Source organism: Drosophila rhopaloa, unplaced genomic scaffold (genome assembly GCF_018152115.1).
Source record: "Drosophila rhopaloa isolate 14029-0021.01 unplaced genomic scaffold, ASM1815211v1 contig_155, whole genome shotgun sequence".
NCBI lineage: Eukaryota > Metazoa > Arthropoda > Insecta > Diptera > Drosophilidae > Drosophila > Drosophila rhopaloa.
The window spans coordinates 13,565,396-13,589,392 of NW_025335034.1; the positions used below are offsets into that span (position 1 = coordinate 13,565,396).

At 37.6% G+C, this 23,997-nt stretch overlaps 1 protein-coding gene across 1 annotated transcript; it reads right to left on the reverse strand.

Moving 5' to 3' along the window:
• Positions 1 to 18,004: 18,004 nt before the first annotated feature.
• Positions 18,005 to 18,544, reverse strand: LOC123037293. Its single transcript, XM_044457357.1, has one exon. It carries the CDS (start codon positions 18,542 to 18,544, stop codon positions 18,005 to 18,007), a length of 540 nt encoding a protein of 179 aa, XP_044313292.1.
• Between the last annotated feature and the right edge of the window lie 5,453 nt (positions 18,545 to 23,997).

The following is a 23,997-nucleotide window of genomic DNA, read 5'->3' on the forward strand; positions in this document are numbered from 1 at the left end:
TTTGAGTATTAACAAAAATACAAAATAATAAATTTTAAAATTAACAAAAAATAAAAAGTAAAGAAAAATAATAAACCTAAAATAACTCAGGAACAATATAATATAAAGAGGACAGATTTCTCGCACTGTAGAGTGGAGCTGAGATGCACGTGGTTTTTCTTCTTTTTTTTTCATTCACGGAAAAAAAAATAAAGTAAAACCGCGTGGTTATTTTTTTTTTATTTTTTCAGCCAAAGGGTTTCTGGCGATGCTAACACGTTTTTTCGCACACTGCATCCGCTATTTTTGGGCACCGATTTTTCTAATTTTTCGGAAAACTTTTCGGCTGATACAGGTCGTTTTGTCGATGTATGATGGGCTGAGCAAGCTGGCTACAGCGGCGGCTGATCTTTTAAGATCGGCTGATGACTTGGGTTGGCCTTTTATTGAGTTATTGCTCAATTAAGCACGCACTGGTGATGTTATTTTTGGCAGCACAATACCTGGTGCCAGATCTACATAAAAAAACGTAAAAATTAGGTAAACTATTGAAAATTCCCTTTTTTTGTAAAAATAATTACCCACAAAGGCCTGGCACGAATACTGGACTAATATTTCTCCTTTCTTCGTATGGATGGCTGGCGGATGGGTATTTTAAGGCACTTTAAACAACTTAACCTCGCTGCGTTGATTTTATTAAGCTAATTTTTTTTTTTTGAGCTGCTCTTAAACACGTCTGTATCGTTTGACAATCCGGAAGAAAAGAGAACGTGGATAAGCTTGGCCTTACGGACGTACCCCTTAGCGATGGCATAGAATTGCATATTCCCACGCAATCGACTAGTTTTAAGTATGACTGTAGATCTGCATTAGTGCAAGAGATGCACACTAGGTGGCTTGGTCGATAGTACAGGGTGGCCACTTCGGTGAGTCACGATACAAAATAGAATAGGGATATTTATAAAATATTCTTGGGCAGATTTCTTTTGCCTACTTTTAGAAACCTGAAGTGACAAGCGCCACTACACATTCTAAAACATCCTTAAAAAAATATGAGAAAAGTTCGATTTAATGATAATATCGATGAGGTCACGGAAAAGAAGGAAAAAGATTTAAAATAAAAACTTTACCACTTTATCCAAACTAGTCACAGAATTAAAATAAGAGACCCAGCGATAAAATACAATGCAAGGTGTTCATAAAAAAGGAATCAAACTAGTCACCGACATTTTAAAACATCCTTAAAAAAATATGAGAAAAGTTCGATTTAATGATGATATCGATGAGGTCACGGAAAAGAAGGAACAAGATTTAAAATAGGTAAGTCCACTTTATCCAATACATAACATCAAGAAGGTCACTTATGTCACAAAAAAAAACGGAATGAAAATAAGAGGCGCAGCGATAAAATACAATGCAAGGTGTTCATAAAAAAGGAATCAAACTAGTCATGGAATTAAAATAAGAGACGCAGCAATAAAATGCAATGCAAGGTGTTCATAAAAAAGGAATCAAACTAGTCACCGACATTCTAAAACATCCTTAAAAAAATATGAGAACAGATAGATTTAATGATGATATCGATGAGGTCACGGAAAAGAAGGAGAAAGATTTAAAATAGGAAAGTCCACTTTATCCAATACATAACATCAAGAAGGTCACTTATGTCACAAAAAAAGGAATTAAAATAAGAGGCGCAGCGATAAAATACAATGCAAGGTGTTCATAAAAAAGGAATCAACATAGTCACCGACATTCTAAAACATCCTTAAAAAAGATGAGAAAGGTTCGGTTCAACGATGACATCAATTAGGTCACGGAAAATGAGGAGGATATGGGTATTAATAATTAACAAGGTAGCGTGCAAGGAGTGCATTGAGTTCTTATCAAAGGAACAAAACTAGTCAATGGCATTCTAGGACATCCTTACCATTCGTATTTTCTATGAGTATTTGTTATATTTAATTTAGTCTGAGTGAATATTACTTTTAAATTGGAAATGAAAATTACTAACTTAATTATTATATAGAATCGCTCAATGGGAACATTACCAAGAAATATCCCTAAATTACTTTCCGTTTAAAGTTTTTGAAGCCTGGCTGGTTTACATGAACGTTTGTAATTGTTGTTTTTTATGGGGACCAACTGTTAGCAATACCTAAATAAAGTACACTGTTGTGCCAAAGTTAACCAAGCAGCTCTTTTATTAAACCTCCCTCCTCTCTAAATCCCCCCGACGTGCTCTCCCTTTAAGGTTCTAATATCACAAGCGCAGATTCCAATCCTCCGTTCCTTATAAGCTGGCAACATGGCAACTGCAGGTACTCCTGTTTCTCTCCTTGTTCCTTATTCGATTTTTAATCCTTTCACTCCTTGGTGGGAGTGGTTTTCTTCTCGTAGATGAAGATGATGTCCTCGTCGGTGCCGTAAGCCCGACGTGCTGTGTCCATGGACTCGATGAGGCACCGGCAAATGTGACCATCGTGCACCTCGGGATTGTGGTAAAATAGCTTCTCGGCGGCCATATCGTATCGAGCACCACATAGTGACCGGCGTACCCGAATTTCTCCAGGACATTGCGTTTACACACTTCGCCGGTTAGCAGCGAGGCATTGGTTAGCAGGATGACGGGTCCATGGCAGCCAAATGCCGCAGGATGACCTCTTAGCTTCGTACTCTTTTACAAATATGCCCTCGGGCCAGAAACTGGTGGAACACACAGATGCAAAAAGAGCACAAGGAATACCAATCTTAAATGATGATACTTTCCTAGCATAAAAAAATGTAAATTGTTTGACCTTCAAATCATCAACTTGGATTTTGTTACGGATATAAGCCGTAATATCCAGTGATGAGAGGTCTGACCTCGGCTTTTTGCGCTTTGGGGAATCGGGCTCAGCTAGCATGCGACTAATGAGCTGCGATTCAAGCGCCACGAACAGGTCCGTATTTTTACGGCAGTTCCGGATTAGTTCCGTAATACTGCTTTTTGTGAGCAGTAGTAGCGTAGGCCACTCCTCTTATCGATGGCATCGCGAACCAGGCCAGAATAGCCAAGACACTTTACGTGATAAATTTTATTACATGTATGGCAGGGAATACTTTGCTGTCCAGCGGAGATAACTTCCTTGCAATTTTTTAAAGAACAGAAAGCCATTATCACTGACCCCGGACCACTGTGCACTATAGCGGACAAAAAAATCGGAAGCGCTCAAGAACTTTTTAATGAGAGAACAAAGGGAGCGACAGAGCGGGAGCGAAACACCGAATAACTTTGATGTTAGGCACCACGAAACGAGATAGAAACGAATAGAGAGAGAGAGAGCGGGTTTATTAGCCTATTAACTCCGGTATAAAACACCTCTGAGAGATATTACCGTTGGAGTGCGTGCCGTTCCAACAGCGCTCAACGACGAAGAGAAAGACTGAAAAACTGAAAAGATAGAAAACAATAACAACAAACCAGCACCGAATTAAATTATGATAAAAACTTTTTATTTTCTAAACACAAGTTAATCACGATGCACTCGCGAATCGAACTGAAAGTTGTTAAAAGGCAAGGTGTAGAAACGTTAAACAGATTTAAGTAAGCCCCGGTGGTTTCGCTAAGAAAAATGAAAATTCGGAGCAACAACAAAAATATGATCATCACTTTATTTTTAATAATATCAACTTTAATTCAAATTACAATGGGGCAAAATATTGAGATCAACCCAATCAAAGCTCAAAATGTATACCTAATATTTAAAATGCAATTATCAAGACTTGGTATTTTTAACCCAAAACTATTAAAACACGATTATTTGAATCACGTAAACTCTGAGAAATTGTTGAAAACAAAAACTTCCACTTGGCTTAAAACTGACACGAACGAAATTCCTCTAATTTCCCATATTCCTCCCTATCCTGATAAAAATAATAACATTTAAAAAAAAATTATTCACTAAATTAATATTTGAAAATAAATTATTTGACATAGAAACAGATAAGGTTATATTTGATGAATGCATAAAAAGAATAATAAGACAAGAAACTACAGAATGCAAGTATACCAAGACCCATAAAGGTTTTCAGTTAAATTACATTGAACCAAACATATAATATTAATTTTCCAAAAACAATTTTTAACCAGAATTGCATTAAGAAAGAAATACCAATAGAAGGGAATAACATCATTAAAATTCTTAATTGTTCAAAAGAAATAGACGAATTTATACTGTCAAATACAATGTTAGATATCACACAAAGCGTATGTTAATAATAATATTAATAAATAGAGACACCGAATAATGCAGAAATTGTTAATGAAAGAAATGTACCCACAGAAATAGTTAATGATACTATAAATGCACCCATACAAGAGAACATTATATATGTAATACCCAAAACTATCGCCCTGAGGGTAGGCCAAATTCAAAGGTTGGGGGAGTGACATATCCACATCCACACATACACCTACACACGATATGGCTATGCCCAGACACCTACACACCCACACACCCTTTCTACACATTAGATCATACTCTTGAGTCACCCCTGTCAACAGGAAACAAAACCTGAAGCCCAGTTATTGTAAACATTCTCTAAACTCAGAAGGCTCTTGGAAGTTTCCATTGTTAATGTGAAATCCCAGCACGTTCCCACACTTTTTGCCATAAACAAGATAAGACAAAGAACTCTCTTTCGCTCAATTAAAATCAAAGCTCACTCGATCGAAATAGAAAGTTCTCTCAATTAAAAATAACTCACTCAGAAGATCGAAAGCTTTCGGAAACCGAGGCTTGACCGATAAGATAATTAGATTTAAGAATCAGTTCAGTTTAAGACTTAAACCAAGTCGGTGCTGTCAAAAATAAATCGTTGTAACTAGTTAAAGTTTAAATTAAAATTAAATTTTTTTAAAAAACCTAAACTTATAGTTCAAAGCTATAATTATATATATTTTTATTTTCGTGGCTTATATATAAATTAATTATAATGAGTCCAGATAAGCCAAAATCTCTTAAACTTCTTGCGGATCTTAAAAATAAGCTCAAAAAACCAGTGATGAGCATCCGCCGATTAAATGATCGAATAGAAGCCGGCCAGATTCCGATTCAAGAAGTAGAACTAAATTGTCGGCTAGAGATTTTAAACGCTTCAATTATTAAGGCAACTCAAATACAAGAACAGATCGAGGACTTAGATGATGGCGATGAGTTCGGAGAAGAGTTGAAAAAGTTTTCAATAATAACCAAGGCAAAAATAATGTCGCCTATCTCAGCCTTGAAGACGGCAAGCGAAAACAAAATAATTGGATCAGCTTCTGTAGCCCCAACTCGAGCTCGACTTCCGAATTGGCATTGCCGAAATTTAGTGGCAAATATTCGGAGTTTAAGAATTTCATTAGCCTTTTCGAAACTCTTGTTCATCAAGACGACAGCATTCCCGTTATTGTTAATTCAATCACTTAATTTCTTGTCTTTCTGGTGAAGCTTTAGTTACTATTAAGGCCTACCAAGTCACCGAGAGCAATTATGAAAAGGCTATGGTCACCCTGAAAAAGTTTTTGATAACGAATGATTAATTTTTATAAATAATATTTCAACATAGTTTAGCCTTCCGAAAATAACGCAACAGTCAGCGTCGTCTTTAAGAAACATTATCGACCCCGTATCATCTATATACGGTTCTTTGTTATCTATAGGAGACGACACCAAGATTTCGAATGCAATGTTGATCTATCTTGTTTTGAACAGAGTAGACCCAGTGACCAAACAAAAATGGGAAGAACAATTAGATTATGAAAGGCTACCGCCTTGATCCGATTTTGAAAAAATGTTAAACCGCCGATACCAGCATTTATCCGTTGAAGATTCGACGACGAGCAAGCCCCAAAATGTTGCTCATTTTCTTGTTCTTCGTCCAACAGTACATCCTAGCAAAGTTGTAGCTATTGCAATGCAGGAGACCATATCCTAGCGAACTGTGGTCCGTTTGGTCGCTTTTCGGTAATGCAAAGGTTCGACTTTGTAAAATCTGCTTCGACTTTGTAAAGTCTGCTTCCTTATGCTTCAATTGTATGCGAAAGGGTCACACTGTTTTGAAATGCAAATTTAATAAATGTCGAGTATGTGGCCGCTCGCATCACGTTTTACTGCATAGATATGCCACCACCCTAAGAGATTCTTTCTCCCTCTTCAAATTAAGATCAGCCTTCCACGTCACATGTTATGCATGCAACATCATTGGACAGAGTGATTTTAGCCACTTCGATCGTAAGTTTAAGAACTAAAAACGGTGAATATATTTGGGCCCGAGCACTTCTTGACTCTGGGTCCCAAAAGAATTTTATAACAGAGGACCTTGCTCACCGCTTACACAGGAGCTTAAAGAGGAGTCGTGTATAAACTTACTTGGTATTGGCGAGGCCAATTCTCAAGTTAAGAAAAAGGTACACACAATGGTGAAGTCGCGTATAAATGGTAGAGAGTTCTCTTTCGATTTTTGGATTTTGAAATCAATATCAGGATATTATCCTGACCAGTCGGTCAATATCAATGACTGGAAAATTCCAAAGAACTTACCACTAGCAGACCCGTATTTCTACAAGCCACAAAGAATAGATATGTTAATAGGAGCAGAATCATTTTTCGAACTATTAGCTGTTGGACTTTCCAACTCTGCAGAAAACCCTCTTCGGCTGGGTTGTATCGGGTAGATATAAGGCATCTTCCCCTACAGAAGTTGTGAAAAGTTTCAGTTGTAGTGAAGAGGTTTTAGTATCTATTGACAGCACACTAGAGAAGTTTTGGTTACTGGAAGAAATGCCATCTCCAAAATTCTGTCACCTGAGCAAAAGTTATGTGAAGAACACTACCGGAAGACTACTCAGGATTTACCATCAGGTCGGTTTGAAGTAAGACTCCCGTTTAAGTCTGATCCAAAGAGTTAGGCAACTCTTTTGAAGTTGCAAAACGGCGGTTTTTGTCGTTTGAAAAAAGGCTGTCTCGTTTTTAAAAGAGGAAGATGCAAACTGGCCCCAGAATGCACACTTTGACCTAGATAAAGAAGTCCTACTACAAGAATCGAGGAAGACTGCGGTCGGACTGACCGCTGCTGTAAGAAATTTGGATTTGGTAGATGTCATCGAGGGATTTTCGTCACACCTTAAACTGCTTCGGGTATTCGTTTATATGTTCGGCTTCATAAAAAAATGCAAAGACAAAAGTATGGTATTTGAAAAAACTTTGTTGCCGACTGAATATAATGAAGCTTTTCTAAAAATGGTCGAGATATTACAGAAGCACGAGTATCATGAAGAAAGAGAAAAAGTTCGTAAAGGATCCAGAGTTGGCCCAAGTCTTCAGCGATTGAATCCATTCATCCATGAAGACAAGGGGACTTGGTGTCACTTTTCTTTGTTGCGAGTTGGGGGGCGACTAGCTAATGTTCCTATATCATACAATGCCAAGTTTCCATTGTTGTTGACAAAACGCTCCCAATTTGTGCAGAGCTATGTTCGGCATCTTTACCATTCCAATTTTCATGTTGGTCCACGAGCCCTTGTGAGTCTCCTTCGACAGCGTATTTGGATCGTAAACGCTCAGGAGGTCTGCAGTCAGATAGTTCGATCATGCATACGCTGCTTTAAGTGTAAGCCTCGACTAATGACACAAATTATGGAAAATTTACCCGCAGATCGTCTCCGTGCTCTTCGCCCATTTGCTATATGTGGCGTCGATTTTTGTGGCCCTGTCTATTCGACATTGAAAATTCGTGGTAGGCCTCCGTATAAGTCCTGCATTGCGCTCTTCGTTTGTTTTGCGTCCAAAGCGGTTCATCTAGAAGTTGTTTCAGATATATGCATTCTGTTATTCTTGATAACGCATCTGCTACGTAATTATCTTTACCCTATAGAAACTCTACTGTGAAGTTATATTCTTCTAATTCAAATCTCAAGCGTGTCAGTTTTGAATTAGGATTTGCCATTGAAATGAAGTACATGAGTGGTCATAATAATAATACATAATAATTGCAGAATGCAACGAATCGTCTAGCGCTGTCCGCATCATGTGGGACTGGGTAATTTTTAATGACGTCGTATTTTTGTCGACGGGCACGATTCCTTTATCTGTGCATTTGTGTCCTAGGAAAGTGACTTCACGTATGAAAAATGAGCATTTTCATGATGTAACTTAAGGTTGTATTTCCTACATTTCTTAAAAACACCAGTTAAATTTTTAAGCATATGTTTTTCGATAAAACCAATGACTATTAGATCATCCATGCAAAGGAAACCCCCTTAATCGTCTTTGACTTTCAAAGTGAACGGTCGTGTTTTTTTTCTGCGCTTCGAATTTTCATTTTGTTTTCGTTTATTCCCATCGGTGGGTTTTATCAAAACAATTCTAATTCGCTTCCGGTTTATTTAAACATAAATTTAAACTCCGTTCGCTTCGCGAGTGCACTTTGTATTTAATACTAATTAAGTGTTTTAGTTTTTCGTAATTCTTATCTGTGTTTTTTTTTCTTATATCCCCGCCGTTTCTCTTTTGTGCATGCACTTTAACTTATTTACGCTCCCGCTCTCTTGCTCTCTTTGCTTTTGAAAGTTCTAAGCGTGCAGTTTCTGCGCTCTTGCGGTACTTATAACTGCTCGCTTAGAAATTTCAATTTCGCTTTCTTGGTACAGTGGTAAATAAATAAAATGAATAATAAAAATTTAGTCTGCTTCTGCAAAAAATGCATCCTCGTAATCAGGGCTGACCAGTCTAATATGACTTGCTGGCTGTGTGAAAATATGGTGCACACCAAGTGCGCCGGTTTTACTGGCCGGACAAGTGATGACCTTTCAAAGGGGCCCAATTTTGCGAACGAGATGAAATCGTTCATGCGCCAAACTAAAGGCGGCCTGATGGGACTGATTAGCTGTTTCGGAGTGGCTAGAGATAGTTTTCGCCGAGCTGATGATCTCCTATCTGCGCTGGACTCGCAGTTTAATAGTCGTAAGCTATTAGAAGAGTCCCCTAAGCGCAAAAAGGCCGCTGATGGTAAGGAGCAAAAGGGGAACATCCCGCAACCGAAATCAAAAGAACAACAGAGCATTCCGGCGGATCAGCAGCTGATTTCAGCAAACCCTCAAATGTTGCTAAGATCAGCAGCTAAAAAAGATTCGGTATCCGAACAATCCGTTACAGAATGCATGCAACCAGGGACTTCTAAGAATTCCGATTTGTCCGGAGTGGTTTCGCAATTAGTGGATCCACCTATCTCTCAGAATGTAGCATCACCACCGCAAGTGACTACTGAGTCCGGACAACCGGCTTAAGTTGGTTTTGCAGAAACAATGTCTGCTCCACCAAAATCCCTTACAGTGGTTCCACTAATGAAACTAATTTTCGTTTCTCGGCTTTCCCCTGATCAAACATCTTCTGATGTATTGTCTTATATACAAGACAAAACTAAAGCCGATTGTAATAGTGTAAAGGTGGAAAAGTTTAAGTTTTCTTATGCTAGAGACAGTTCATCTTTCAAGATAACTGTCCCTAACGAGCTTTTTGAAGCCATATGCTCGGGCGACTTTTGGCCGGATAATATGTTTGTAAAAGAGTTCGAGGCTAAGATAAAGAAGAAGGGGCCCGTGGGAGTAAAACTTCCTAGTCGGGGCCAAACCAGTGTACCAATTTCAAAAAACTAACTTCTAACCTCCTTCTTTCCTATCAGAATGCAAGAGGTTTGCGTAGCAAACTCACTAAATTGTATTCTGATAGCCTTTCCTTTGCATTTCATATTATTGTGTTCACAGAAACCTGGTTAAAGCCGGAGATCTTTAGCTCCGAAGTTTTTCCAGGTAAGTACACAATATATAGGTATGACCGTCCCTCTAGACGGGGAGGTGGAGTCTTAATTGGAGTTGATTCAAACTTCCCGTCTGAGGAGTTATTTTTTGATAAATTCAATACCATTGAATTTATTTGTGTAAAGTTATCGCTTCCTGGTAACTTTATATACACAACTTGCTCATATATTGCGCCGTTGTCTGAACTTCCTGATTATTTAAATCACCTATCCGTTATTAAGTCCGTTGCAAATAAGCTTTCCGATAGGGATCAGATGATAGTTCTAGGTGATTTGAATATACCTGGAGTTACTTGGTCCACTGAGGACGGATCTAATGTCTTACTACCTATAGCACAGAATGATTTTATTGATGGCCTGCTTGACATATCTCTATCTCAAGTTAACCATGTTCGAAATTCATTAGGTCGCCTACTTGATTTGTGTTTTGTATCAAATCCTGAAGGTGTGTTTCTGTCCAGAGTAGCACCACTCACGCAACCTGAAGATCCATATCATCCAACAATCGAACTTTCATTTGATACGGGTAGAGTTATAGAAGAAAAATCAGAAAAATCAAAACGAATACATTGTTTTCGCAAGGCAGACTTTCTGAGGATAAATAATTTTATTTCTGGCTTTAATTGGTCTGATCTTTACTTATGCATTAATATGTCCGATGCAGTTAATGTTTTTTACACTGCAATAAACTCATTTTTTAATTCCTGTGTTCCGTGGTACTATCCGTCAACTTCCAATAAATCACCTTGGTTTAGCAAAGAGTTGACACACTTAAGAAATGTAAAGTCCAGACTTTTTAGGAAATATAAAAATACCGGTTCTCAATCTGTTTTTACTAGATATTTAAGTGCTCGGTCAAGATTTACCGTGCTTAATGCTCAGTGTTATAATAGTTACTTAAACCGTTGTAAGGTCCAGTTCTCTTAGGACCCGAAACAGTTTTATAATTTTGTTAACACCAAGCGTAAATCTAATTCTTTTCCTTCCTCGCTGTCGTTCGAAAACATGACGGCAACCACAGATCAGGCAATAGCCGATTTATTTGCCCAATTTTTTCAAACGACTTACTCTACTTTAGATAATTCATCACAGCCTTATTCTTACACCATGTCCAAGTCAAACCTCATATTCTGTTCCACTTTAACAGAAAGCTCTCTTCTTTTGGATCTTCTTCGTATTAAGCCTGTTTATTCGCCAGGGCCCGATGGTATTCCTGGGTGCGTGCTTAGGTATTGCGCTAAGGCCCTGTGCAAACCTCTTCACAAGTTGTTTACCTTATCTCTAGAAACCTCCCAATTCCCAAATATTTGGAAGGAATCATTTGTTATTCCTCTTCTTAAAAAAGGTAACAAGTTAGAAGCCAGTAACTACAGAGGTATTTCTAAGTTGTCAGCTATTCCTAAGCTTTTTGAAAAAATTATTACTCCTCATTTGCAGCACCTTTGCAGATCAATCATTTCTCCGTGTCAACACGGATTTATAAAACGTAGATCCACAATCACAAACCTTCTAGAGCTCACTTCATTTGTGATAAAAGGCTTCAATAGTAGTTTTCAAACAGACGTCATTTACACTGACTTTAGTAAAGCATTTGACTCTGTAAATAACTTACTTCTTATTCAAAAACTTGACCTTTTAGGTTTTCCAGTTGATCTGCTTAAATGGATTTCAAGTTATCTAAATGGCAGGTCACAAAGGGTCCTTTTTAAAATTCAATTTCTGAAATTCTCCGTGTTACCTCCGGTGTCCCACAAGGGAGCCATCTGGGTCCGTTACGTTTTATATTATTTAATAACGATCTTCCATCAATTATAAGTCATTCTCGCGTACTTTTGTACGCAGATGATGTTAAGTTGTGCCTGCAGTATAAGGACATTTCCTGCCATTTAGACTTGCAATCCGATCTAGATAATTTTCAAAACTGGTGCCGAGATAATTTACTAAATTTAAACGGTTCCAAGTGCAAGCTGGTGACTCGGGCCAATCCGATATACGCGACTTACACGTTAAGTGGCAGCTCTTTGGATAGAATAACTCTTGTAAACGATCTTGGCGTTCTCTTGGACCCTAAACTAAAATTTTCTAATCACATTTCGTCCATGGTTAATAAAGCCAGAGGAGTGCTTGGATTTATTAAAAGGTGGTCAAAAGAATTCGATGATCCTTATTTGACTAAAACTTTATTTATTTCGCTAGTCCGTCCGATTCTGGAGTATGGGTCTCCCGTCTGGAGTCCACAATACGGCGCCTAAACTGGGATGCAAACCTTATCTTACCTTCTTATTCTAGTAGACTTCTTTTGATTAATTTACCATCCCTAGCCAACTGTAGAACGATGCTTGGTACTATCTTTATTTATAACCTTATAAATGGTGATATTGACTGCCCCGACTTGTTAAGTCGGCTAAACTGTTCTGTGCCAAGTAGGTTAACTAGAAATTATTTTCCCCTAATTTTAAATCATTGTAGATCTAACTATGCCTTGCATGAGCCTTTCAGAGTATTATGTTCTGACTATAATAGACTTTTTCCTGTAATATCAAATCTTGACTCTCTGCCGCTCCTAAAACGATTGATACTTGCTTCATTGGCACAAGATTGATCTAACTATTACTTTTTTCCCCGGACTTTTACCTTTATTTTCCTATCTCGATACACGGCTGCGCCCCTCGGTCGGTTGGGCGGGTAAGTGGGCCGTGGGACTCCGCGCGAAAAAAAAAAAAAAAAAGAATGCTTGAGACGGATCTAGTCCAGAGAATGCTATAGCCATCATTCTCTGAAAAGAGTTTGGCGCTATTTTTAAGCCGAATGGTAATCGCGTAAAGCGATACGAACCATTGCTTGTTGAGAAGGACATTATATCTGTAGAGCTTTTTTCAAGCTCGATTTGGCTAAAACCTGACATTAAGTCGAGGCATCAAAAATATTTTGCATGTCATCAATTCTAGGGAGTGGGAATTTATCGGACAATAGTTTTTTATTAATCTGACGATAGTCAATTACTAATCGCCATTTTTTCTTGTCAGAATTCGGAAGTGACTTCTTTTGTGGGCTATTATAAGCACTATGTTGTCATTGATTAGTTTTTGTAATTCTATAATTTTTTATATATACTGGTTCATCGTCCTTCAATCTCAATTTTTGGTTATTAAAAATTGTTTGTTGCTATCAATTAGGTATCTAGTCCGAATACGTCGCTATATTTGGTGCAAATAGTTGATAGCTGTTTATGGAGTTGTGGTGGAAAGTTTCTTGAAAGTTGTGTAAGTACTGATTTTTCCCTGTTTTCTAAATATGTTTTTATTACTTCGTAATTTTAAAGGTGTTCATATTTTAATTTATTTATACTGACTACTTGATCGGTATTTGTCGTATTGAGTAGTCTTATGAATGTATTTTGGGATGTTGCTATGGTATTTGCTATATAAATACCATGCTGAATTTCCTTGTTTGGAATCAACGCGCTGTCTTCTATTGAATCTATTTTAATTTTTCGTACAACTTGGGATCTTGCTGGAAGAATAATGGAGTTATTGCCAGAACTGTATGTTATTGGAACACAATTATTGGTCTAATTATAAGCCAATCTTCTGATGGCTTGAAGTCTAACTGACAGTTGTATTTTTGATGAAATCTATGCCTATTATTCCATAACAAGGAATTGCAAATTTTGGATTTACGATATGAAAATCATGTGGAATTATGTATTTATCTGTTTGTATTTCTATAGATGTTAATTCTTTTGATTTGGTAATTTCTTGGCTTATTTCTTGTATATTTATTATATGATATTTTTGGATGAACTCAAAATTATCGGAATCTTCCTTTAAAATGGATATATCTGCACCAGTGTCTATTAAAAAGACAAGTTATTTTTCTGTTGTAACATTTCTAAAAGTAACAAATGCATTTAAACTGAGATTGATAGTGTGAACTTTCGTGTTATGTATTGCTGAGTATCTAAAGGTTCTTGGGAGTTTCTGAAGCATTGTGGGCTGTCCTGACGTAGTTACTATTATTATTATTATTACTATAATTATTTGAGTTATAACCTCCATTTTGTTGGTTATTTCCGCAACTGTCAATGACAACAGACCTGTTTTTTATCTCTCCTCCGCGAAACTAAAAATACACCACAAATAGCCGAATTATATTTCGCGGAAAAACGCTCAGAGTGTACGCTTGGGTACTTGTGCTCAAGTGCTTTGGAAATGATCAATTACTAAGTCTTCTAATTACTAAGATAAGTGATAATCAAATAAAGGCAACATGTAAAAGCGTAAAGCTATAATGAGCAAGACTCGGCGGCAACAACAAGACGAACATCGGCTCTCTTAAATCAGAAATAACGCTTACTTCTCCATAAGAGCGGAAGAGTTAACAGAACCGGCAACAACTGCAACACTGGAAGCGAATACGGAGGGAGCACGCTTGCTCTCTCCCGGCTTATTATGTCCAAGCGGCACATCACAAAAACAGCCGTGGAGTGCCCAATGCCCGTTCCCGAGCCCTACAACATAACCAACGATCTGCTCATTACAACAACGACCAGCACAATGCCCTCGTTTAAAACGGTGACTTCGACCCTAACAACGTCAACAACCACCACAACAACCACATCAACTGCAGTTTCTATTTCGTCAGCTCTTACTGACAAGCTAGCCCCTACCCAACCCAGAAATAAAAAAAATGTTAACGGATCATTAATACAAACAGGAATCGATCGATATGTGCAAATAAAAAGAAAACTAAGCCCACAAGCAGCTAAAAGAACAAATGCATCAAAACTTGGCGAGAAAATTGGAAACATTGTGTCAAACAATGCGCTGACAAGTAATCAATTTATATTGTTAGTGATCCAAAAGATGATGATAATACCGCTCAAACACCTAGGGCCGAGCTACCAAGGCCACCACCAATTTTTGTAGTCAGGCAAACTGTGCTGAATTGATTAAAAAAATAACTGATCCAATTGGAGCAAACAAGTTCTATGTAAAGTCCATAAAAAGGGGTAACATCAACGAAACAAACATACAAGTGAACGACGAGCAAGATTACCGATCAGCGGCCAATCACCTCGTTAACGAAAAAATTAAGTAATACACCTACCAAATAAAAAGTTGCAAAGGATTACAAGTAGTTATGAAAGGTATTGAAGCAACAGTCCCTATCTATGAGATTATAGCTGAACTTAAAGAAAAGTTCACCCAATCTATAAGCTTCAATATCTATTGCACCGTAGGATCGCCGTGGAGGAACCCCACAAGCGGAATGAGCATATGCAATGTATGAATAGCCAGGAATACGGCCACACGCGTTGCCTGCGGGGATGCACATTCAACTGAAGCCTGCCCTATAAACAAGGAGAATCACTCTGCCAAAAAATGTAGTAATTGTGCGGGAAACCACACTGCAAATTACAGAGGTTGTCCTATCTATAAAGAGTTGAAAAGTCGACTAGGCCAACCTATAATTGCATCTCGAAATCATGTAACCCGAAACCATTACCCATACCACGACCCCAAAGTTTCTTTAGCACAGGCGTTAAGTTATAACAACTGGACTTATGCCTCAGCAGCTAAGCTGACAGGTCAGCAAACCACTGCTGATACAGTGCGACAACCAATATTGAACCACAGTCCAGAAACTACTGGCTAACATACAACTGCAAACACACAATTGCCTAACGGCGTAGAAGCAATGCTGGTAGCTATAACCAACACAATGGTAGCAATACAGCAAACGCTACAGGAACTTATGCGCTCTCAAAAGATGCACAGAAATCTGCTTAGATGGTTTCCTTAAAAATATGTTTCTGGAATGCGAACGGCATTTCACAGCACAAATACGAGCTCTCGCAGTTCCTAGATCAGTATGACATTGACGCCATGCTTATATCAGAGACTCACCTAACAAACAAAAACTATTTTCACCTTAATGGCTATATATTTTATAAAACAAACCATACTGATGGCAAGGTTCATGGCGGTACTGCCATCATTTGCAACAGCCTGTATACAAGCTACATCAATACACATCGATACCAGAAGCGGTTTCTGAAACTTATCAGCTGTATACTGCCCTCCACGCTTTTCCATTTCCGAAGATGAATTTGTACAGTTCTGTGACCTATTAGGTGACCGTTTATTAGCGGCTGGTGATGGCTTCCCAAACATGTACCAAAAAGAAGAGATTGACAGCTCAGTTGAAGAACTAGTGTCTGTTATGTCACTAGCTGCACAATACTCCACCCCTATTATACCGGCTTGTAATCCTGATAACAACTGTCGGGCTTCTGGGCATATTAACGAACTGCTACGAACTGCTAATAAGGGAAGGCTTCGGAGGGAGTGGCAAGCCCATAGATCGCCTACCTCGAAGGAGCGGCAAACTATCTTCTACACACAGCCTTAGAGGAAGAATTTAATCGATCTCAATTATCCTATGTGCAGCATCTCTCCCCAAACAGCAAACGATATCCACTGTGGAAAGCTAAATCAGGTATATGTCCACCAATCGAAAGTAAGTCGCCATTACACACACAAACAGGAGAATGGGCTCGCAGTAATGAAGAGAGGGCAAATATATTTGCCGCACATCTAGAAAGCGTTTTCAAACCCCTCCCACCAACAAATAGCTTTGTGCTCCCAACAAACATCTTTCCAGAGGCTCCACTGCCTAGCACATTCCAATCAAGAGATGTGATAAAAATGATAAGGGCTGAAGAAAAAAATAAAGCGCCTGGACACGATTTAATCTCCCCTAAAATGATTATAAAATTGCCGAACTGTGCAGTAAATCTTCTCATCACAATATTAAACAGCAAGATGAAATTGGGCTATTATCCACAACAATGAAAAAAGTCTGTCATCACTATGATCCACAAAGCCGGAAAGGAGGGGTTAACGAGAAAAAGAGTAAACACGTCAGCTTTACCCCAAACCGACTCCCCACTATCTCTGAAAAAAAATTCATATTCCACAAACAACTGAAGTAACATATCTTGGAGACCACCTTGATGGACGGCTTACTTTTCGAAAGCACATCGAAGCTAAAAGAACAGAACTTAAATTAAAGGCAAGGTGCACCGTGGTACATACGGAATGAAAACATTCACAGAGATTTAAATGTGGGATCTGTTAAAGACGAAATCGACAATGTAAAAGCAAAGTATACGATCAAGCTACAGGCTCATCCAAATAGGCTTGCGCGGTCTTTAACCTGGAACACTAGCCATTCACATTCATTATAATTATTATTATAATAACCACGACCATTGCCTTTGCGGCGATAATTACCTCTGTTGTTATTACCACTGTAGGCATGTCCTCTGTGACTGTAAAAAATGGTGCTCGCATTTCCAGTCATTTCTGTGCTGCAATTAATATATTTGCTCACAGCTTAGTTCATTGTTTTGAACGTTTAGCTTTTGCTGGTCACAATTTTTCGTCATGACTCGTATGGCTTCCTTTGTGCTAAACTTATCTGCATGCTCGTAGGGTAATCCCTCATCGATATATGCAGATTCTAACAATTTTCAAAGATTGTCAATGTCTGTTGTAAATTGCGTGGCCGTGTTACCCTTTTGGTAAACATTGGTTATTTTTGCTTTAATTACATCAGAGGTTTCGTACAAAAGTACGAGGGTGGTCTGATAAGTACTTTTGAGGCTTCCAAAAGAAAAAAGAAAATTTTGGAAAAGTGGCGATCTTTTTCTCAACATAATCTCCTTTTAGCGATGATCAAACTTCTTTAACCCGTCTGAAAAATACGTTTTCTCGAGGTCTGCAAAATAGGCCTCTGTGGCGGCGACGACCTCCTCATTCGACGCAAATTTCTGTCCAGCGAGTGACTTTTTCAAGTTTGGAAACAAAAAGAAGTCACACGTGGCCAAATCTGGAGAATATGGTGGATGGGGTAGCAGTTCGTAGCCCAATTCGACCAATTTGGCCTTGGCGAGGGCGGAAGTTTGCGCCGGTGCGTTGTTATGATGGAAGAGCACTTTTTTCTTCGCCAAAAGCGGCCGTATTTTCGGAGGCGAATCGGCCAAATAATTTGCCGTAGTACAGTCCGTTTTGCCATTCTCCAGGTAGTCAATGTAGATCACACATTGTGAATCCCAAAAAACGGAGGCCATCACCTTTCCGGCCGATCGGACAGCCTTCGCCTTCTTCGAAGCAGGTTCTCAGGGTGAAGTCCACTGTTTAGACCGTTCCTTGGTGTCTGGTGAGTACCAGTGGATCCATGTTTCGTCGATGGTCACGAAAAGACGCAGAAACTCCTTCGGATTGCGCTTAAACAGCGTCAAACACTGCTCTGAAGTGGTCTCACGGTTGCGTTTGTTGTCTGGAGTGAGCAAACGCGGCACCCATTGCGCCGACAGCTTTCTCATGCCCAAAATTTTATGCAGGATATGACCCACGCGGTCTTTTGACATGCCTACTGTCTCAGCTATCTCGCGTATCTTCAATCGGCAGTCTGCCAATACGAGATCGTGGATTTTTGTCACGTTATCCTCCGTGGTAGACGTTTTCGGGGCACCTGGGCGTGGTTCATCAAAAACCGACGTGCGACCACGTTGAAACTCGGTAAACCAATTTTTGACGGTCGCCATCGAAGGAGAAGAGTCACCGTACACAGCATCCAAGCGCTCTTTGATTTCGCTGCGCGATTTCCCTTCCAAAAACAAGAATCGAATACCAGATCGATATTGCCCTTTCTCCATTTTTCTAAAATCAGCGGACACGTCCGATTCCATCGGCAGTCAAAACAAAACTACGAGTCTGATTCGGCTGAAATTTCGACAGTAGCCTTCTACGAGAATGTACTACACGAAAGTGACGCCATCGGGCGGTGAGGCTAAGTACTTATCGGACTGCCTTCGTATCTTTTAACTTTCTGATATTAGCATCTATAGTGGTTTCATTACTCACTTTGTGTAGGGTTGATCCACTTATTTTTGATTTAATAGCCTCTACAGCAAATTGTTCGTATTGTCCTTTAGTCATTTTCACCAGGTTTATTGCCGTAATGAATCTTTGAAGATTTATTTTTCTTCCGTCAAATTCAGGCACCGGTCCAGGGCTTTTGCTCTATTACACTGTTAATGGTATCAGAATCTGACTGTTCTTGATCTGATGATTCCGATTAAATGAGAACAGCGGGGACAGTGAGGTTATTTATGCCTTTTTTTTCTTGACTTGCAGAGTCAGAATCTTCTGTCTCTGCTGGATCGTCTTCAGATTCTAGGGTCGCCGGAGAATTTAGGATTGTCGGTACAGAAATTGTTAAGTTGTAGCTTTGCTTTATTGTTATTAAACTCGATTGCTGTCCGTTTAGGAACTTGGATACTTGAGTCCAATGGTCTTTATCTAATTTTTCTCTGTTGCCGTATATTAGCGTGCGCGCGGGTAACTAATATTTTGGAGTGTTTATTTAATGTGGCTCGTTGTTTTGGCCGATTTGTGTTAGCGACTTATACGATTTTTCGAAGTCACTTTTTAGGATATTTAATTCCTTATATAATTCACTCCATTCCATTATTGTATGGATATGAATTATTTTCTGTATTCTACCATTATTAGGTTCCTATCCAATTTGGCGTGTTCCTCTATTACTGATTTCACCAGAACGCCCGGTATAGTGCTTACTACAATCGACTTTTGCGTAGCTCAGCAATGTATCGGGGTGAAAAGTCCACATTAAAAGTGTCCATATATGTAATTCTAATTCGTAAATGCTAATTGGAACGGTGGAGATAAGTGTGTCCCTAAAAAAGGATCCCTCTCATAAACTTTCTGAATTATCTTCTGGGTACTCATAATGGCTATTATAGACATGAAAGAGAAAATAAAAATGATGGTATTAAATTTTAAATTATTATTTTACGCATTTAACCGAGTCGTTCCAAATTGTCTGCTCTGCTAATATATCTCTTCTTAATTATCTTGTTGTGTTTCACATACAAGGTAAAGAGAAATTGAACTACTGTAACTGTCGTCAATATTAGGAACAGTAACTTTATGAATTCGAGTTTTTCGGTGAGATCTACGATTTTTACGTTATTGACCCATTGGCCGTATTGTCATTGGTTTGGATATCATCTGAGCCGAAGCAACCCATTTTTAGGCAGTTCAAATTCTATATCATTTTATAAGAAATATATTTATGGAATTTTTTAAAAATAAAAAAAAATCTGGTGATATACACTTGCAGAATATTCTGTAAATTGTATTCTCCAAATTATAACCCATAGAAAATCCAAACTTCCTAACTTTACGAACACTAAAGTTATGGCATTTCCGATGACGGCTATAGGATATAGTCGGCCGATCCTTATGAAATTTGGTAGGTCGGATTGATTGTCCAAAAATAAAACCCACAGAATATTCAAATTTCCTAACTTTACAAACACCAAAGTTATGGCATTTCCGATCAATCAGTTATATAGCGGCTATATGAAATAGTCGTCCGACTTATATACTGCGTGTAAGGGAACGAAGGGTAGAAAGGTAGTTCGCGTAGAAACAGACAGACGCACAGACGGACAAACAGACGGACAGACGGACGGACATACGGACGGACATACGGACATGCTTATATCAACTCAGGACGCGATCCTGATCAAGAATATGTAGGTGGCACAAATACGTCTTATTGATTCAGTGGTCGCAGCAAATACGTCTTATTGATTCAGTGGTCGCAGCAAAAGTGAGTTTATTCGTTTCCAAATTATGCGTGCTTAGCCTATTTCACAAGAGTGGAACTTAAACTGATCGTACGTGCGAGACCGAGATAGACATAATGTTCGGTTGATATTGCCCAAACTCCCTTGTAAGGAAGTGTTGACAGTTGAAAACCTTCACAATCCTCCAAGACATATCTATCATTACGCAGTACTTTAGTTACTCTATAAGGACCTTTAAACTATGGTATTAGTTTTTTTGACACTCCTATGTGAGATTCGAAATTTTTAATCATTACTAAATCCTCTTGCTGATACCTGTGAGGCTGTTTTCTATTAGAGTCTGTTTGCAACTTATTATACTCTTGTAACTTTCTTACTGCCTTTTTGTCTAATTTTCTCCAAGTTTCTAATTTCACTATCCTTATTTAATTCTTCCAAACTTTCCTTCAAGCTATCTATGACTTTGCCCTTTTGAGACACTCCGGACAAAACCTGACTTGGATGTTGATTAATCGATCTTTGAACTGTATTATTAAAGCATGTTTAACCAAAGACCAATATAAACTCCAAGATGCGTAACGCCATACGATTTTTTTGCACACGAATTTTTTGTGCTGGCTTTTCAACTGGCTTTTCGCTCTCTGCCCAAAAGCCAGCGAGAGAGCGCTCTAAAGCCAGCCGCTCTTTGCACGCATACTGCGACAGCCGACGAATGTATGTGTGCACATGTATTCACAAGCGAAGAAATTCGCTGCAGCGCGCTGTCGAAATATACTCTTTATTTTAAAATTATAACATTATTAACAAGAAAGGAAAGCGAACTTCGGGCGGAGCCGAAGTTGATATACCCTTGCAGAATACTCTGTAAATTATATTCTCCAAAATTATTCATACGATGCATTCTTAATACTCATAAAAAATCCCAACTTCCTAACTTTAAAAACACCAAAGTTATGGCATTTCCAATCGTTCAGTTATATGGCAGCTATAGGATATAGTCGGCCGATCCTTATGAAATTTAGTAGGTCGGATTGGCTGGCCAAATATAACACCCATAGAAAATCCCAACTTCCTAACTTTAGAAACACCAAAGTTATGGCATTTCCGATCAATCAGTTATATGGTAGCTATAGGATATAGTAGGCCGATCCTTATGAAATTTGGTATGTCGGATTGATTGGCCAAATATAAAACCCATAGGAAATCCCAACTTCCTAACTTGACAAACACCAAAGTTATGGCATTTCCGATCAATCAGTTATATGGCAGCTATAGGATATAGTCGGCCGATCCCGGCCGTTCCGACATATATACTGCGTGCAAAGGAAAGAAGGGTGTGTGCAAAGTTTCAATTCGATAGCTTTAAAACTGAGAGACTAGTTCGCGTAGAAACAGACAGACGGACAGACAGACGGACAGACGGACAGACGGACAGACGGACATGGCTATATCAACTCAGGAGGTGATCCTGATCAAGAATATATATACTTTATAGGGTCGGAGATGCCTCCTTCACTGCGTTGCACACTTTTGACCAAAATTATAATACCCTCTGCAAGGGTATAAATATGTGGTATTTTTATATTATACGTATTATAATAACATTATATAAAATTATTATCATAATATAAATTAAATTTATATAAATATTTGTAAATTAACTATTTTAATTATTTAGAAAAAAGAGAAACCCAAAGGGGAAACAAAAAAGGTTTAAATAATTTAAGTAGTCAATATATTGAATATACTATTTAATAATTAAAATAGTTAATATATTAATTATTTTACCTAATTAAAATAGTTAATATACAAATACATACTTAAATATTATATATAAATTTTATAAAAATTACCCATTTTTAGTATTTTGGGTGAATTGTAAGCGACACTAATAAATAAATAATATTTTATTGAAAAATAAAAAAAATGGCACCGAAAAAACATTCTAAAAAATATAACAAAACGCTTTCGACAACTTGGAAAAAAGTTATAAATGAAAAATCCTGTAGCTTAGTTTTATAATTAAGCATTCAATTCGTGTTATTATAAATAGTTTAACTTTTTATAAAATTATAATATTAGCTTTAAATATTTATTAGGTATACAAAAAAAAAAACGATGGATAAATAAAAATGAATATCTGCATATTAAATTAAATGTTTCGTTTTATATATTTCAATTAATTATAAAAACATACCTTTTAACACAAAACATATAAAACTGCTTGAGTAAATAAGAATAGATTAAAATGCAGGTTGATAATATTAGATATGATGTTATTCGTATTTACTTAAAATTTCTAAAGTCATTAGATCAAAGTTTAATATATTTGAATACAAATTAAATTTAATATTTCCATTTTAAAGTTAATAAAAACAGCCATGGATAAAAAAAAGCGAAATATATTTAATTAAATATCCTTTAAATATATTCAATTTAAATATAGTTCGCTTTGTTTTTGTTTAACAATCATAGTATATTCAAACCTCTAAAACTTTATTGAAATATTTTTAAATTTAATCAAGCAGTTTTATATGTTTTGTATTAAAAGTTATGTTTTTAGCTTTAATTTAAATATGTAAAACGAAACTTTGAATTAAATATGCAGATATTAATTTTTAAGGTATATAAAAAAGTTTTACATCAAGCTTCATTGCCATATATATGTACATAAATGCAATTTAAATAATCATCCTGTTCAATCATAGAAGTTCTTTTGACACACAATTAGTTTCTTGGTCCAGAAATGATTTCTGGACGAAAATCGTCTTCTCGAACAAATACGCACACATACGCACTTCCTTATTCGTGCAATTCTATTTTTAGATTTTTACGCTCTCAACTTTGTGCGAGCGGAGAGAGCGGAATTTTCGTTGCCACCAAAAAACGAGCTGCATATTGCAAAACCAATGTATGGGCGTTACGCATCTTAGTGATTATATTGGTCTTTGGTTTAACCGTTCCTAAAACTGTATCCCAGTATCATCCTTTCCCTGGTTCGGTCAATTTAGCAATCATGGGGCCAATGCTTCTATTTACTCTTTCGACTTGACCATTTGACCTCTTGACCTCTAAGTTATCCTGAAATTCTTTGGATGTAAAGCATGTTCCCCGGTCGGAAATCACACATTTTGGCCTACTATAAGCCCTAAAATAGTCTTTTAACGCTAAAATTGCTTCCCTGGATTTTGTGGTTTTAGGTGGATAAAGCCTTACAAATTTCGTATACGCATCTATAATTACTAATACGTGTTTGTTAGATCTACTTTTATCTACAGGACCATAATTATCAATGTGTATTACATTAAAGGGAGTGGTTTCTTTGGGAATGTTGTGAAGAAAACCTTCCTTTTTTCCATACTTTTCTGAATAGGCAATACATTTCAGGCAATTATTAATGCGTAGTTTGCATTTTTCTCTAACTTTTGGGAACCAGTAGCTTTTTGAAATCACTTCTACCATTTTATCTATACCAACGTGTCCTAACTGAT